General features: G+C 53.3%; 1 protein-coding gene across 2 annotated transcripts in view; it reads right to left on the bottom strand.

Annotated features, from left to right (window-relative positions):
* Nucleotides 1-10,127, bottom strand: part of PRKAG2 (protein kinase AMP-activated non-catalytic subunit gamma 2) — a 153,636-nt gene extending 143,509 nt beyond the window's left edge. Inside the window, exon 1 of one of the 2 annotated variants that reach the window (XM_063101263.1) lies at nucleotides 9,955-10,127. In XM_063101263.1, the coding sequence (XP_062957333.1) occupies nucleotides 9,955-10,048 (94 nt within the window). In that variant the 5' untranslated portion in view covers nucleotides 10,049-10,127. The remainder of the gene's footprint in view (nucleotides 1-9,954) is intronic. The other variant, XM_063101262.1, reaches the window with a different exon arrangement.
* Nucleotides 10,128-12,979: the final 2,852 nt, after the last annotated feature.

Raw genomic sequence — 12,979 nt, 5'->3', positions numbered from 1 at the left:
CTAGACAAAGGTCCCTGGGATGACCTCAGAGATGGGGTCCTCATCTCAGCCCTGGGCAGCCCTCACCTCGTGCTCAGCATCCCCAGTCCAAGGAGCCACGTGTACCCGCGGGGGGAAGATCGACACCCTCCCCTCCCCCATCACTTGCTCAGTCGTCATGTAACTACTAAGAACCTAGTAAGGATCAAGTTCCATGTCAGGCTATCTCCGTTAGGATAAGTTTGTCCACATTTAATAGAAAGTTCCAAAATAACAATGGCTTAAGCCAGAAAGAGGTTTATTTTTCTTTCACATGAGATGCCTGATGCATAAGCAGATCAGGCCTATGACGGCAACTTCACGATGGTAACCCAGGCTCCTGTCTCTCTTCTCCACTATCCTCAGGGTGCGCCTTCCATCCTCAGCTGTCACCTTGGGGTCCAAGATGGCTGCTGGAGCACCAACCATCACATCTACATTCAAGGCACAGGGAAGACGAAAGTGACAAAGAGGGACTCACCTCCTCTCCCCTCTTCTGCAAGGCCTTCCCACAAGTCTAAACACCATTTCCCTTTACATCTCACTGAACCACTTCATCCCGTGGCCCCCAGCAACACACACAGCCACACAGTGAGAAGTGGGTCTTCTCATCGAGGAAGACGGGAACACAGAAACGGGTACCAACCGTGATCTGTCACAGGCAGAGAGAAGATGAGACACAGTCTCCACACCCATGGAGTTGAACGAGATGCCCCAACTAGACTGATCAGATCCTGCCTTGAGTTATCATATTATTGACGAAGTGAGGGGACAGCTGCTGGTGCTGGAGAGCCAGCGAACATTCTGTGGAAAATACCTAGGTAGGGGGTTCCTGGAGGAGGCAGGGCAGTTCCAGCAAGGGGAAAGTCGTGCTCAGTGCCCTTCTCATGTCAGCCATGGAGCTGCAAGGGACCCCTCTTAGCCATGAGACCCACAGAAGTGACTCTTTGGAGCCTCCTGAAAATTCCTCAGGGGCTGTTGTTATCCAGACCTCAGCACTCACCACACACACAGTGCAGAGGTGGGCTGGGGACTGTCAACCACTGGGCCACCGAAACTTCCAGAAGGGCAGCTGTGAGGGTCCCATTGTTGGTTGCTTGGGAGAAAACCCACTTTCCTTCCCTCTGCTGTCGATACACCACCCCTAGCTGGTCAGAATCCCCCTCAGACAAAGGCCCACGCTTATGCCACAGGAAAGTCAGGGGCAAGGGACCTGCGCCAAACAGGTGCCTACCCAGGACACAGCTGTGTTGTCTGGGCACCTCCTGCTCCTCTTCCTTCCCCCCTCCCTTCCCCGACTGGCTGGTCACTCCTTAGGGCCTGCTCTTGCCCAGAGTGAGTTACTACCATGGTCCCCATCAAAATGATACCCTATGGACAAAATCTCACTTTACCCTTTACTTTTGAGTCATATTTTATCACGTTTTAATTATATACTTATCAGGGGCCGGCCTGTGGCTCACTCGGGAGAGTGTGGTGCTGATAATTATATACTTATGCATGTTTGCTCAACGTCTCTAAGGTTCTCCAATGTATCCCTGGCACCTAGATCTGTGCCCCGTGGCAGGTGATCATTAGATCTGTCTCATATGTACATGAATAGAGAGAGAACCACGGCGACAGAGCAGGAAGCAAGAACTGGAAGAGTCAGTGAATGCTCACGTTTGAGGCCATGGCAGGGTCGAGAACCAGGGAAAGAGAACACAGAACTGAAATCCCAGGCAGGGCTGAGGGGTCACAACCAAGCAGGAGCCGGGATGGCAAACACAGGAGGCTCGAGAAATCTCTGCCTCAGGCCGTCCCTTCTGCACTCCCAGGTGCAGGCCATGCCCGTCCCTGATGGTCCTGTGTCCAGCCTGGCCACGCCTTCCTGTCAGTTTTGTCCAGAAATACGGCCACACACAGGCAAGTCCCCAACTCAATGCAACACTGGCTCATAAAGGATCTACGACAGCCGTGTGTTTTCAGAATGCTCCCAGCCCCTGTCCCTGTCACTGACCTGTCTACCAGTCACACACTAAGAGCGGGCGTGGGGTTGTCTAAGGGAACAGCGTTAATGAAGAGTGGGAAGAAAGTGGCCCATGCACTTGTCTGCTGACACACTGGCATTTTCTGTGAACTGGGGTGGCAGAGGATCTGAAGCAAACCCCATCAGGGACAGACAGTTCTTTACCGTGGTCCTCAGGCGTCAGAGGCATGCCTGGGGCCAGACAGATGGTGTCCCTTAGAGAAAGGGAATTGACCTCATCTTGGCTGAGAAACACATCCCGGAGGGAAGTGAGCCATGGAGAAGCCTGAGCTGCTGGGTGTGTAGGGCCCTGAAGAGAGGCCAGGGCTCTGGGCTTGGAGACACAGCCCCGCCCGCCCGGTCCTCCCTGCTGGGAGCAGGGTTAGCCCTGCCTGGTGCCTCTGAGGAGGGCTGACTCCCCACCCAGCAGAGCTGAAAACACTTAGAAATGAAAGGTAAAGGGAATGAGTGAGAACCGTGGGAGCAACATCTCGTGTTGACATTTCCTGATTTTCTGAATTCTTGATGTTCTGGCGTCTGGGGCCTTGCTAACCGGGGAGGGCTGCCCCTCCCAGGCTGAGCCAATTCTTAGAGACAGCAAAGGGCTGACCCAGGAGCTCAGTTTCCACATGCAAACTCACGAGTCCAGAGCCCCAGCTCCCAACCGCCTCCTCTCTCTGGCTCTTACACTCAGGAGGGACGTTCCCCTGCCCAAATCATCCCAGGGCCAGGTAGCAGACAGCTCGAGGACTCTGCCCCAGGGCCTGTGGAGATCACTCACACTGGCCGATCCTGTCTGCCTGCCCTACCCCACCTGTCGTTCCCTCGGAAACCCCAAAAGGCTGGTGCCCACATCGCCCAGCTCCCTCTGCCTCCTCACCCATCCTGGGCTTCTCTGTGCCCACTGCCCCCAAGGCATGGCCTGCCCCCTCCTGTTGGGAACTGTGAGTAACAAACTACCTTTTCGCGGCAGCCTCTCCTGATCTGCTGGCCTCACCATACCTGAGCGACAATACAACCCACATTTTAAGACCCACCTCCACATTGTTGATAGCAGATATTTTCCTCTACTTCCCCTCTATCCTGGCAGACATCAAAAGCTTTCCTAATATAAATACTCTATAAATTGTCAACAGAAATGCTTCAGGAGAAACACGCATTTCATTCTAACAGAATTTCTCAGAAAGCCTTGATGGAGCCCCACCCTTACTGAAATTGCCTCCCAAGGCTTCACTTTCACGGGTCCTGAGTACAGAGAAAGACCATCGACCCTGGGCCGCCAGGAGTCTGAGCTCACAATCCAACGGCCAGGGGTGTTGCCCTCTGCTTGTTTCAGGCTTGTCTCCCCAGTAAACCCAAAACTTCCTGGAAGGAGGGAACTAGAGCTTATTTAGATTACAGATATAAAAGCTGTATCATAGCCGAATATGTGCTAAGCAGAGCCCTAGTAGTTTTATCACTTATTTGGTGTCATATGAAATCTCTAGCATTAGATGATTTGTATTACCTCTTCCAGCCAACAGTGGGGCCCAGCCACACATTTTGGTTACTGACTCACTAAAACCTCCAAATCTGCCTTGACCCCTCTACCTTCTTCCAGCAGCAGCGCTCTCAGCCTGGGTCCCGGGCCTGGGCACACGCACCCCCCAGCACGCCCTCTGCTCCTCCAGGCCGCCACGCTGCACAGCTCCGGGCGTCGTGCCGTATCTGAGCAGGGCCTTGACCAGAAGGGGGATGTTTACCCCCAGACCTCCCCACTGCCATGAGGTACTTGATGGAGGCCAGTGCCCAGGGCCGAGGCGGGGTCAAGGACACAGGAGTCCAAGAGGTTGTCCTGGCCCTCGGGGAGCATTCAGGTTGATTTGCTCTTGAGAGTATTTGGACTTGGCTTATTTTTCTTCTAATCGTTAAAAGACCGATTATTACCAGAGGACAGAATTCATCTTGTTCTTTCAAAGTACCAAGCTCTTCATGTCATCTAGCTGTTGAAAGTCCAGACGATAATTCTTGGATTCCCAGGCTCCCTGGACCCATAGCCCTGCCCCAGGCTGGGTCCTTTCTTGGAGATGCCAGCCAGGCTTCCAGCCCCAACCTGAGCCACCAAGCCATGGGAGGCTTCTCTGTTACTATCCAGAATCACTATTTTTAAAGCTGATCCCCTTTCCTTAATCTCTTTTCTGCCTTGTTTCTCTGTTCATTCCACCAGGCTCTGCAATCTTGTCCTATGTCCTTCGACACTTTCAGACATCCGTGGGTCCAGAATCATTTGTCCAGGGTCGAGAGTCTCTGCTCAGAATCGGGGCTCTCCAGAGGACGGCTGTTCTCAAAATCACGCTGCCCTCATGAAGCTTAATCTCTCACACCCCAAGGGTGCTGCCTAGAGCACCCGCTCCATGTCCCTGTCACCACTCAGTGGATTGATCTTCCTGACTTGCCTGGTGCGGTGGCCAGAACAACTTTGGGCAAGTGGTATGGGGCAGAAAAAGGAAAGGGGCACCTGATAGCGAGAGCCCCAACTGACCCTTGTCTCCCTCAATCCTCACCTCAACCTTGGGTCATCACTGTACAGAGGGGAAACTGAGGCACAGAGCAGGTGAGTGAATTGCTCGAAGAAACACAGCTGAGCCGCTCTGCTACACTGCCACCCTGTTAGGTGGCAGCTGCCTAACTTACTGAGTGACTCAGGAGGTCCTCACTGAGAAGCAAATTGAAGGTCTGGCCACTCCTTCCACCTGTTGTCTACAGGGGCCTTGTCCGGGGGCCGCCAAGCAGTGCTGGGTGATGGCTACACAGAGAAAACAGGGCAGATGAAGGATAAGCTCTTCCAGGCCTGGTTCAGTGGGGGGCAGGCAGGACGTGGGCTGGGCCTCACTGGATTCACAGGCGAGAGACAGAGCACTCCTAACTGTGGAACCACTCTGCCCCTAGTCCCAAACACCTCCTCACCGGCTGGTTACAGGCTCGGAAACCCCCCTCTAAAGACCCACCCTTACACATGAATACACCGCACCTCTAGGAGTCAGCAGAGAGAACGGCCGGGTGAGGCAGGAGAGGCTGGCCGGGCAGGGCAGGGTGGGGACGTGGGGGGGTGCACGGGCTGCAGTCCCTGCTGTGGCCTCGTGCAAGGCCCCAGTCCCTGTCCCAGCCCCTTAGTCCTCTACTCCAGACCCCCCAGAGGTGTCACCTCATGCGGGGACAATTCAGAGTCCTCCCCATGGCCCACGAGATGGCACATAACTTGGCCATCCGGCCTCGCCTGCTGCCAAGCATTTTGCTCTGCTTCCAGTGCCACGCTGGCCTCTCAGTGTCCCTAGAACGCAGGGGGAGTCTTCCCTCCTCAGGGCCTGGGCCTCTCCGACTGCTGGAAGGACCTGGCCCCAGGTTTCCACATGGCTCACTCCCCCTTGTCGCCCAAGCCTTAGCAGAGACACCCCTGCCCGGCAAGCTGACTCCTCGTCCTGATTCCTGGTACCTCTGCCTGACCTTACAATGAAAACACGTCTGTCTGTGGAAACGAGCCAGACACAAAAGGACCAACGCCGCATGATCCCACCTCCACGAGGTCCCTCCAGCAGTCACATCACACAGACAGGACGGGGAATGGTGGGGGCTGGGGGAGGGGGTGGGAGTTAGTGTGTAATGGGACAGAGTTCCAGCTGTGGATGGCAGAAAAGCTCTGGAGGCGGACGGGGGTGACGGCCGCGCCACAGCGTGCATGCCCCTGGACTGTGCCTGTACACCTAAAAGTGGTGAAGACGGTCGATGTCGTGTTGTGCATATTTTACCACACTTTTAAAAACCCTCATTTGTCTGTCTGCCTTTACTTGTCTGAATGCCCATGAAGGTGGCCTTGTCTCCTGACGCTGCCATGTCCCCAGTGCTGGGAGAGTCGCCAGCACCTAGCAGATGCTGAGAACGAGGTGGGGTTGGCTGAATGTTGGGCACTGTTGAACCTGGAAGGTGGGTGCTGTGACACGATCCTTCCTACTTCTGCATATGTTTGAACATTTCCATTATAAAAGGTTAAATACATCTACTGGGATATTTCAAGGCAAGTCCAATGGGGACACCCATAGCCAGGCTGGTAGATGACCAGCCAGAGGCAGCGTGAGGACCACTAGGGGGACGGGGGCAGGCACGGGACTGACAACAGACTTCACCTTTCAGACTTGTCCTCTGTTCGACGCTTGCCCCAGCGCCACATGTGGCAGAGGGCTCCAGCTGCACTAACAGGGGACGAGAGCTATGGCAAACAGCGTGGGGTGGCCTGTGTGTACCTGGGCTGTGAGGGGCACTGACGTTCTGTTCAAGAAGTCACTGCACGGTCACACTGAGCAGGGCTCATGGGAAGGGGTGCAAGAGTTGTCATAAGTGGTGGTCTCTGGTCTCTCTTAGACCCGAGCAACACCAGGACCAAGCGCCAGCTCCCTGACACCCCTCAGTTCCGGTCGCAGTGCTGGCCCTCAGAGAGGATCGCTTACCCGTGCGAGCAGCTTGTGTTCAATTTCTCCCCTGCAGCTGCAGAGGGCGGAGACGCTGCTAGTCAGTTCTCTTTTATCTGATTTGCATGTTTCTTTCCTAATCTTCCTTTTACATTTTATTACAATTTTATTATGACACTCTTTGTTGACATAACGTGGATCTCTCTTTACCAAAGAGGCTGAAAGAAAGGCTGAAGTCAAAATCGTGCCCTGTCTAGTGGTGGCACAGGAAAACCGAAGGTAGAGGTTTCCCTCCGGGCCACGTCTGGCAGCGCTGCGGTGGGAGCTGGGCAGCCCCACCTGGAGGCGGAGAGAAGCGCTCTGGGAATCAGAACTTTCAGGGGGTTTCTCAAAAGGCCCAAGTGTTAAAATTTCCAACGAGAGCCACGTGCTTCAAAATGAAAATGCCATCTACCGGCACATACAAATGGACTTGGTGACTGCTGATCTGCCGGGCCTTGCTTTTCTCTTTCGGTCGTTCTGGACGGTCAAGAGGCTATGGGGACAGCTGTGTGTGTGTGAGCGTGTGGACGTATGTGTGAAGGTGTGCATGTGTGTGTCTAGTGTGCACATTCTGAGTGTGTGCATATGTGAACATGCATGCACGAGTGTGCATGTATGTGTGTGAGTGCGTGTGTGTGCATGCGTGTATGTGTGCCAAGTGTGTGTGTATGCACGTACATACGTGTGAATGTGTGTGTGAGTGCATGCAGTGTGCATGTTATGAATGTGTGCATATGTGAACATGCATGCATGAGTGTGCGCATGTGTGCACACATGCATGTATGTGTGCATGTGTCAAGTGTGTGTGTGCACCTGTATGTGCGTGTGTCCAGTGTGCGTGTCTACCTATATGTGTGTGTGCGTGTGTGCATGTATGTGTTAATGTGTCAAGTGCATGTGTGCACGTGTGTCCAGTGTGCGTGTGTGTACATGTGTGTGTATGTGTGTGCGTGTGTGTGCATGTATGTGTGTGTGTGTGTGCGTGTGTAACTAAGAAGGACCACCAGATGAAACAAAGTGCATCTTGTCCCCATGGGGAGAGGCTCCACCCTGCCTTGGTCCCGAAGAGACAGCAGTCCTTGGAAAAGCTTGGCACAGCCACAGAAGAAACCAAACGGGCACGAGGGACTGTGTTGACTACCTGAATATCTTTTATTTGGGGGGAAATGGAGGATAAGTAAAGAGTCAGGCATTTTCACGACCCCTCCCGGACACTCTCTCAGGGGAAAGAAGAGGCCTCATCTAAAATTCCTTCGGCTACAGGACACCGACATAAAGCAGCGGGTGTCGCTGAAAGGGAGTGTGAGAAGCAAAAGCCCGGAGCCCATGCTCCCCAGAGAACGGAGCGACCCTGGAGTGGAGTGTTTTGGAGCCATCATGTCGGCTGCGGTTTTTACCAAGAAGCTGCCGGGCCGAGGCCTCGGGGCTAGAGCTAGAAGGGAACGTCCTTCCAAGACCCGGTCCTGGCCATGAGAGACCGCGAGATGACAGAGGCCATCGGGATGGTTTTGTAGGGAGAGACAGTTAAATCGGGTGTGGAAGGATGGGTGAGGTCTAGGTAGGCAGAGCACTGGGATGGGCGGCCCGGTCCACATTCTTTGACTGTTTTCTCTCCACTCAGTGTATCCACGCCCCACACTGTCTGTGGCTAACGCTTCCCTTCCAGCCCAGCCCTAGGCCGCCCTCACGGAGACTCTAACAAAAGACAGACGTACTCTAAACCTAGAGCCTTGGGCTCTGGCCACCTGAGAGTGGCCTCGGTCCAAGCAGGGGCTGCAGAGTCTACTTGCTTCCCACGTCCCAGAGGAAGGCTCTGGAGGGAGCCCTGACTTCCCCGACCCTGTGGTCAGAGCTGGCATGTGCATACGAGCACTTATAAAACTTGGCCAAGACGAAAATAGTATTTTTGATCTCAGGAGCGTAGGAGACAGGATGACTGCCAGCTTTTAGACACAAGGGGAGAAGCCACTGTCTGGCACTGAACAGGCTTGTAATGATGGGCCCATCCCTCCCCATTAGCAAAACCAGGTTTTTAGTTAAATAATAGGTTCTGATTTAGTTCCATAGTAAATGAGTGTTTATTACTTTATTATTTAGAATAAGAGCCTTCCTCGTAGACCAGGTCAGTGGATCTCAAGTCAGGAAGCCCATCCCTCCCCTCCCTGGTCAGGACTAGGCGTCCTCTTCCTGCGTAAATCCACCTTTGCACTCACTAGATTAGATATTGCTCTCTAGTTCTTTTTATGGGGTTCTCTCCTTCACAAGACTGAAAACTCCCTGGATTCAAGAACTCCTGTCCTCATGGCTTGCGCCCCCAGAGTATCAGCCGGATACCCAGCCCACCAGCGGACCCCAGCAGCGCTGGCTCGCTCAGACGTAGCAGGAGATACAGGCAGATTAGATATTTACCTTTTTCTTTTCTTACTATCCCAGTTTTCATTTTCTGCCCAGATGTTTTGCCAAAGTCATTTCCATGTTACACATACTGACAGTTTTTTGGCCACTTCACATGTCACATTCCACTCAGGGGACACCGTTTCACGCACCCCTCGGCTCTCCCATCGTCACTCATCCACTGGGCTATGTCTTCCCAACCCCAGTGTGCCTGAGCTGACAAACAGCATCGGAGTGGGGGGCTCTGCTGCCCCCTACAGTGGGCTGTTCAGGAACAAATGTCACACGCCATACGAGCACTAACACCAGCAACAGGCTGAGTCTCAGTCAATGAAACCTACCATGGAATTTTGAGTGGGCAGGTCTTAACCAGGCCCCCACGAAGCTAAGAAAGCTTTGGAGTCTACCTGGTGGCTCCAGACAGACAGGGCAAAGCCCACGCCAAGTTGGCGGGTCCCTGGAAATACCGAATCAGACGCTACATCTCCTATTCCCGCTGCACTGGTCCCAGCCCCCTGCACGTGGAGAACCTGTAGAAGGTCCCAGAAGCCAGGGAGACCACAAAGCAAGCTTGTTCCCTAGGGCACAGACGAGGCGGTGTTTGCCCCGCCCACGTTAACCCTTGACCTGCCAGGCCACTGAGCCACCCCACCACGGGGAGGACTTGCTTCTCCCACGCCTCCCACAATCGTTTTCACTACGCACGCACGTTTCATTTTTAACAGGCAACGACAGCAGTTGCAATCCCTTCTTACTTCCCCCCAAGCCACTGCTTTTGCCTGAATCAATGACAACCCACTGATCACTAACTTCATCGGGCTGGTGAGGCAAGAGAAAGGCAAGAGCTTCGGAAAGGCGGTGCTGGGCAGTTTGCAGCAGCAGCGTTACCCCAGTGAGGAGACACCTCTCGGTCTCTTCCTCTGACTCCCCCCCGGCGCTTACACCCAGGGTGACAAGGAGCAGAGGGGACACTATTGCTTAGGAGGGCGTGTGCACAGCCACGCCACGGTGTCCCTCCATCAGAGAATTGGGGAGAAGGTGACATCCTACCGAAAAGGCCATGGGGCTCCGACTGGCGCCTCTCGGTGCTTCGGTTTTGGTCCTTGTGTTTCTTGTTGCTTCTGAGACTTCCAAAGCGCTTCATGGGTAGCTGTAGCCCCAGGAGCAGCGACAGGTGAACATATCAGGACCCGCAGAACCAGCGTCAGCCCCAGGTGGCAGGGAGCCGGGAGAGGTGAGGCATAAGCCAGCAGGCGTGGGCACCCGGCAGCTGCAATCTCACAGAGGCAGCCTGTGCTCCAGCGACGGCCCGTGAGTCGCAGCGTCCTCACGGGGGGGCCTTCGGACCAGCGCGGGATGGAGCTCACCCTCCAGGGCCAGGGTAATCCCGCTAGAGTTCCTCCTCCAGCTCCGCCCGCGAGGCCCCGGAGAGCCCAGCCGTCCTGCCCAGGGCTGCACCTCCGGCCACAGCAGCTGGAGTGTCAGCCCAGCCGTCCTTAAGTAGGCACGAAGCTGCCGGAAGCACAGAACTTGCAGGGGATTTGTTTATGTAGTTAAGGTCAGCTGCTCACTGCTACACTCCAGGATTTTTTTCCTCCTTAAAATTAAAAAAGGAGGGAAGACTAAATAGGCAAAGGAAGCACACGCCCGCTAGTCATGTGCAGACTGGCATGATGTCTCTTTAAAAAGACTGTAAAAGGAAACCACCCTGGACAGACAATTCTTGGCACCAATTGGCCAGAGCACATTCCCTTTGTGACATGACATCACGCAACTATTTTGATTCATGTGTTCCAGGGCCCCACAGGGTCAGAAGGCTCTGGCTGCTGCTTGGTAGAGAAGCCACAAGTCCCTGGCTGGAAATCGCTGAATCTGCTTTGGCTCATGGCTGTAGTCAATGAAGGCAGTGGGTCCTCTTTAAGGAGGGGATGCAGGATCCCCTGGAATTTAACGGAAGGACTTCAGCAAATGCATAGTTTGAACTCTGGACTTGCTGAGGATGGTAGAATACAGAGCTGGAAGAGATTTTAGAGAGGATCTAGTCTGACCCCCTTCCATTACGGATGGGGAAACTGAGGCTCAGGCAGGGGATGTGACTTCCCAAAGTCCCATAGCCAGTGGCAGAACCAGGATTGGAATTCTAATCTCCTTGACTCGTAAGCCAAACCTCTGATCTAATAAAACAAAACGTAAAACATCTAGTTTGTATGTAATTTGCAACAGAAAAACTTTAGAAGCACAAGATAGAGGGGGAAACTCAACTTTTTTGCTATTATCTTCACTAGACTGAAGAGAAGTTACCTGCTCTGCTATAACCAGCTTTGTGACCTGGAGAAAGTCACCTCCCATCTATGGGCCTCTGTTTCTACCTCTGCGAACCAAGATGAGACCAGGTCATTTTAAGATTTAGCTGAGTTCCAACAGTCTAAACTTCCAACAGTAGCTGAATCTGTGTGCATGCTCCCCAAATGACTCTCCACGTGAGAGGGAGACTATGTCAGACCAGTTAAATGACTCCCAAATGAAAGGCGAGTAGCCTGGATTCTGCTGGCTGCTCATGAGGATGGGAGACCTTTCAAAAACTGTGATGCTGTCTGCTCCTGAAGTGTGATTGTTATTATGTATAGCGCACCTGGACATGAGGGGGGCAGAGACTTGCCAGTCGAGCCTGGCCCTGCACTCAGAAGCCAGCCAGTGCAGTCACCAGGTGCTCGGGGCTTCCTGCTTTCCGGCCTCTTCTCTTGCTTCTTGCACTTGCTGAACTCAACACTATCACAGTCGTGGTCCATTCGTTGTAAATCCTCAGTGAGATAGAGATGGCCCAGCCAGAGTGACAGGTGGCAATCCCACTGCTGGGTGTATACTCAGAGGAATGAAAGTCATCATGTCAAGGGCTACCTGCACTCCCATGTTCATTGCAGCTCTATTTACAATAGCCGAGATATGGAACCAACCTAAATATCCATCAATGGACAGCTGGGTAAGGAAACTGTGGTGTATATATACACATGGAATACTACTCAGCCATAAAAAAGAATGAAATTCTGCCATTTGCAGCAACATGGATGAGCTTGTGGCAAATTATGTGAAGTGAAATAAGCCAGACACAGAAAGAGAAATACCTCAGGTCCTCACTCATAAGTGGGAGCTAAGAAAGAAGCAAAGACAGAAAGGCAGACCACAATACAACGCTGAACTTTCAGAAGGAGAGAACAAATCTGTGGTTACTAGAGGTGTGAAAGGGGTAGGGAGAAGGGTCAGGGAGAAATTGGGTCAGGGGCACAAAGAATAACTATGATTTGTAATAAGGAATATGCTAATAATAATGCTTTAATCATCACGTGTTGTACACAAATGATAGTCAATACTGTACCCCCAAAATATGTATAATCAACAAAAAAAAAAGAAAAAGGAAGAAGCAGGAGGGAGGCCCTTTTGTTGTGGAATCTCTGCCCACGCAGGCCAAGGCCGTAACAAGGAACGTCTGTGATTCCACCCCAGTGAGAGGAAACCCCGCATCTCTGCCCCTGCCCCAGATCGGCCATCCCCACAGCTCTTCCTCTGGCCACAGTCCACAGGCGAGGTAGACACCCACCAGCTCTCCAGACCTGTTCGTCCTGGGGTTGGCTCTGGCTGGTTCTTTCAGATCCCATCAGCCTGGAGAGCACCTGCTGACATCCCCGGATCTGCCCCTCTGCCAGGAGCTGCGTGTCTGCCCTCCCTGCCCATCTCTGTCCAGAGTGACCCCATAGTCATATCACTGCCTAGTGGATCAAGAAACCACGGCCTCAACTTCTCTCGCACCATTTCTACCACATTAATGGCTATTTGAGTGACAGCTATTTAGGTGGTGCTATGCTGGATGGTGTGGGTCATGGCCCAATTCAGAGGTGGCATCCCTTACTCCCAGTGAGCCCTCTCTCGTCACTTCTGGAAGAGGGGACTTTCCCCTCCTTTGAGAGATTTTAGCACTCCTAGTCTACGTGTCAATGTGGCCCTTACCACAGAGAAGACTGGGAGCTCCAAAGGGTAGGAACCCACGCCTCACACATTTGCGGAGCCCCCAAGCCCCCGG

Source organism: Cynocephalus volans, chromosome 6, assembly GCF_027409185.1.
Source record: "Cynocephalus volans isolate mCynVol1 chromosome 6, mCynVol1.pri, whole genome shotgun sequence".
Taxonomy (NCBI): domain Eukaryota; kingdom Metazoa; phylum Chordata; class Mammalia; order Dermoptera; family Cynocephalidae; genus Cynocephalus; species Cynocephalus volans.
Note: the sequence above shows the minus strand (reverse complement) of the source record. Positions and strands in the feature narration are given on the sequence as shown.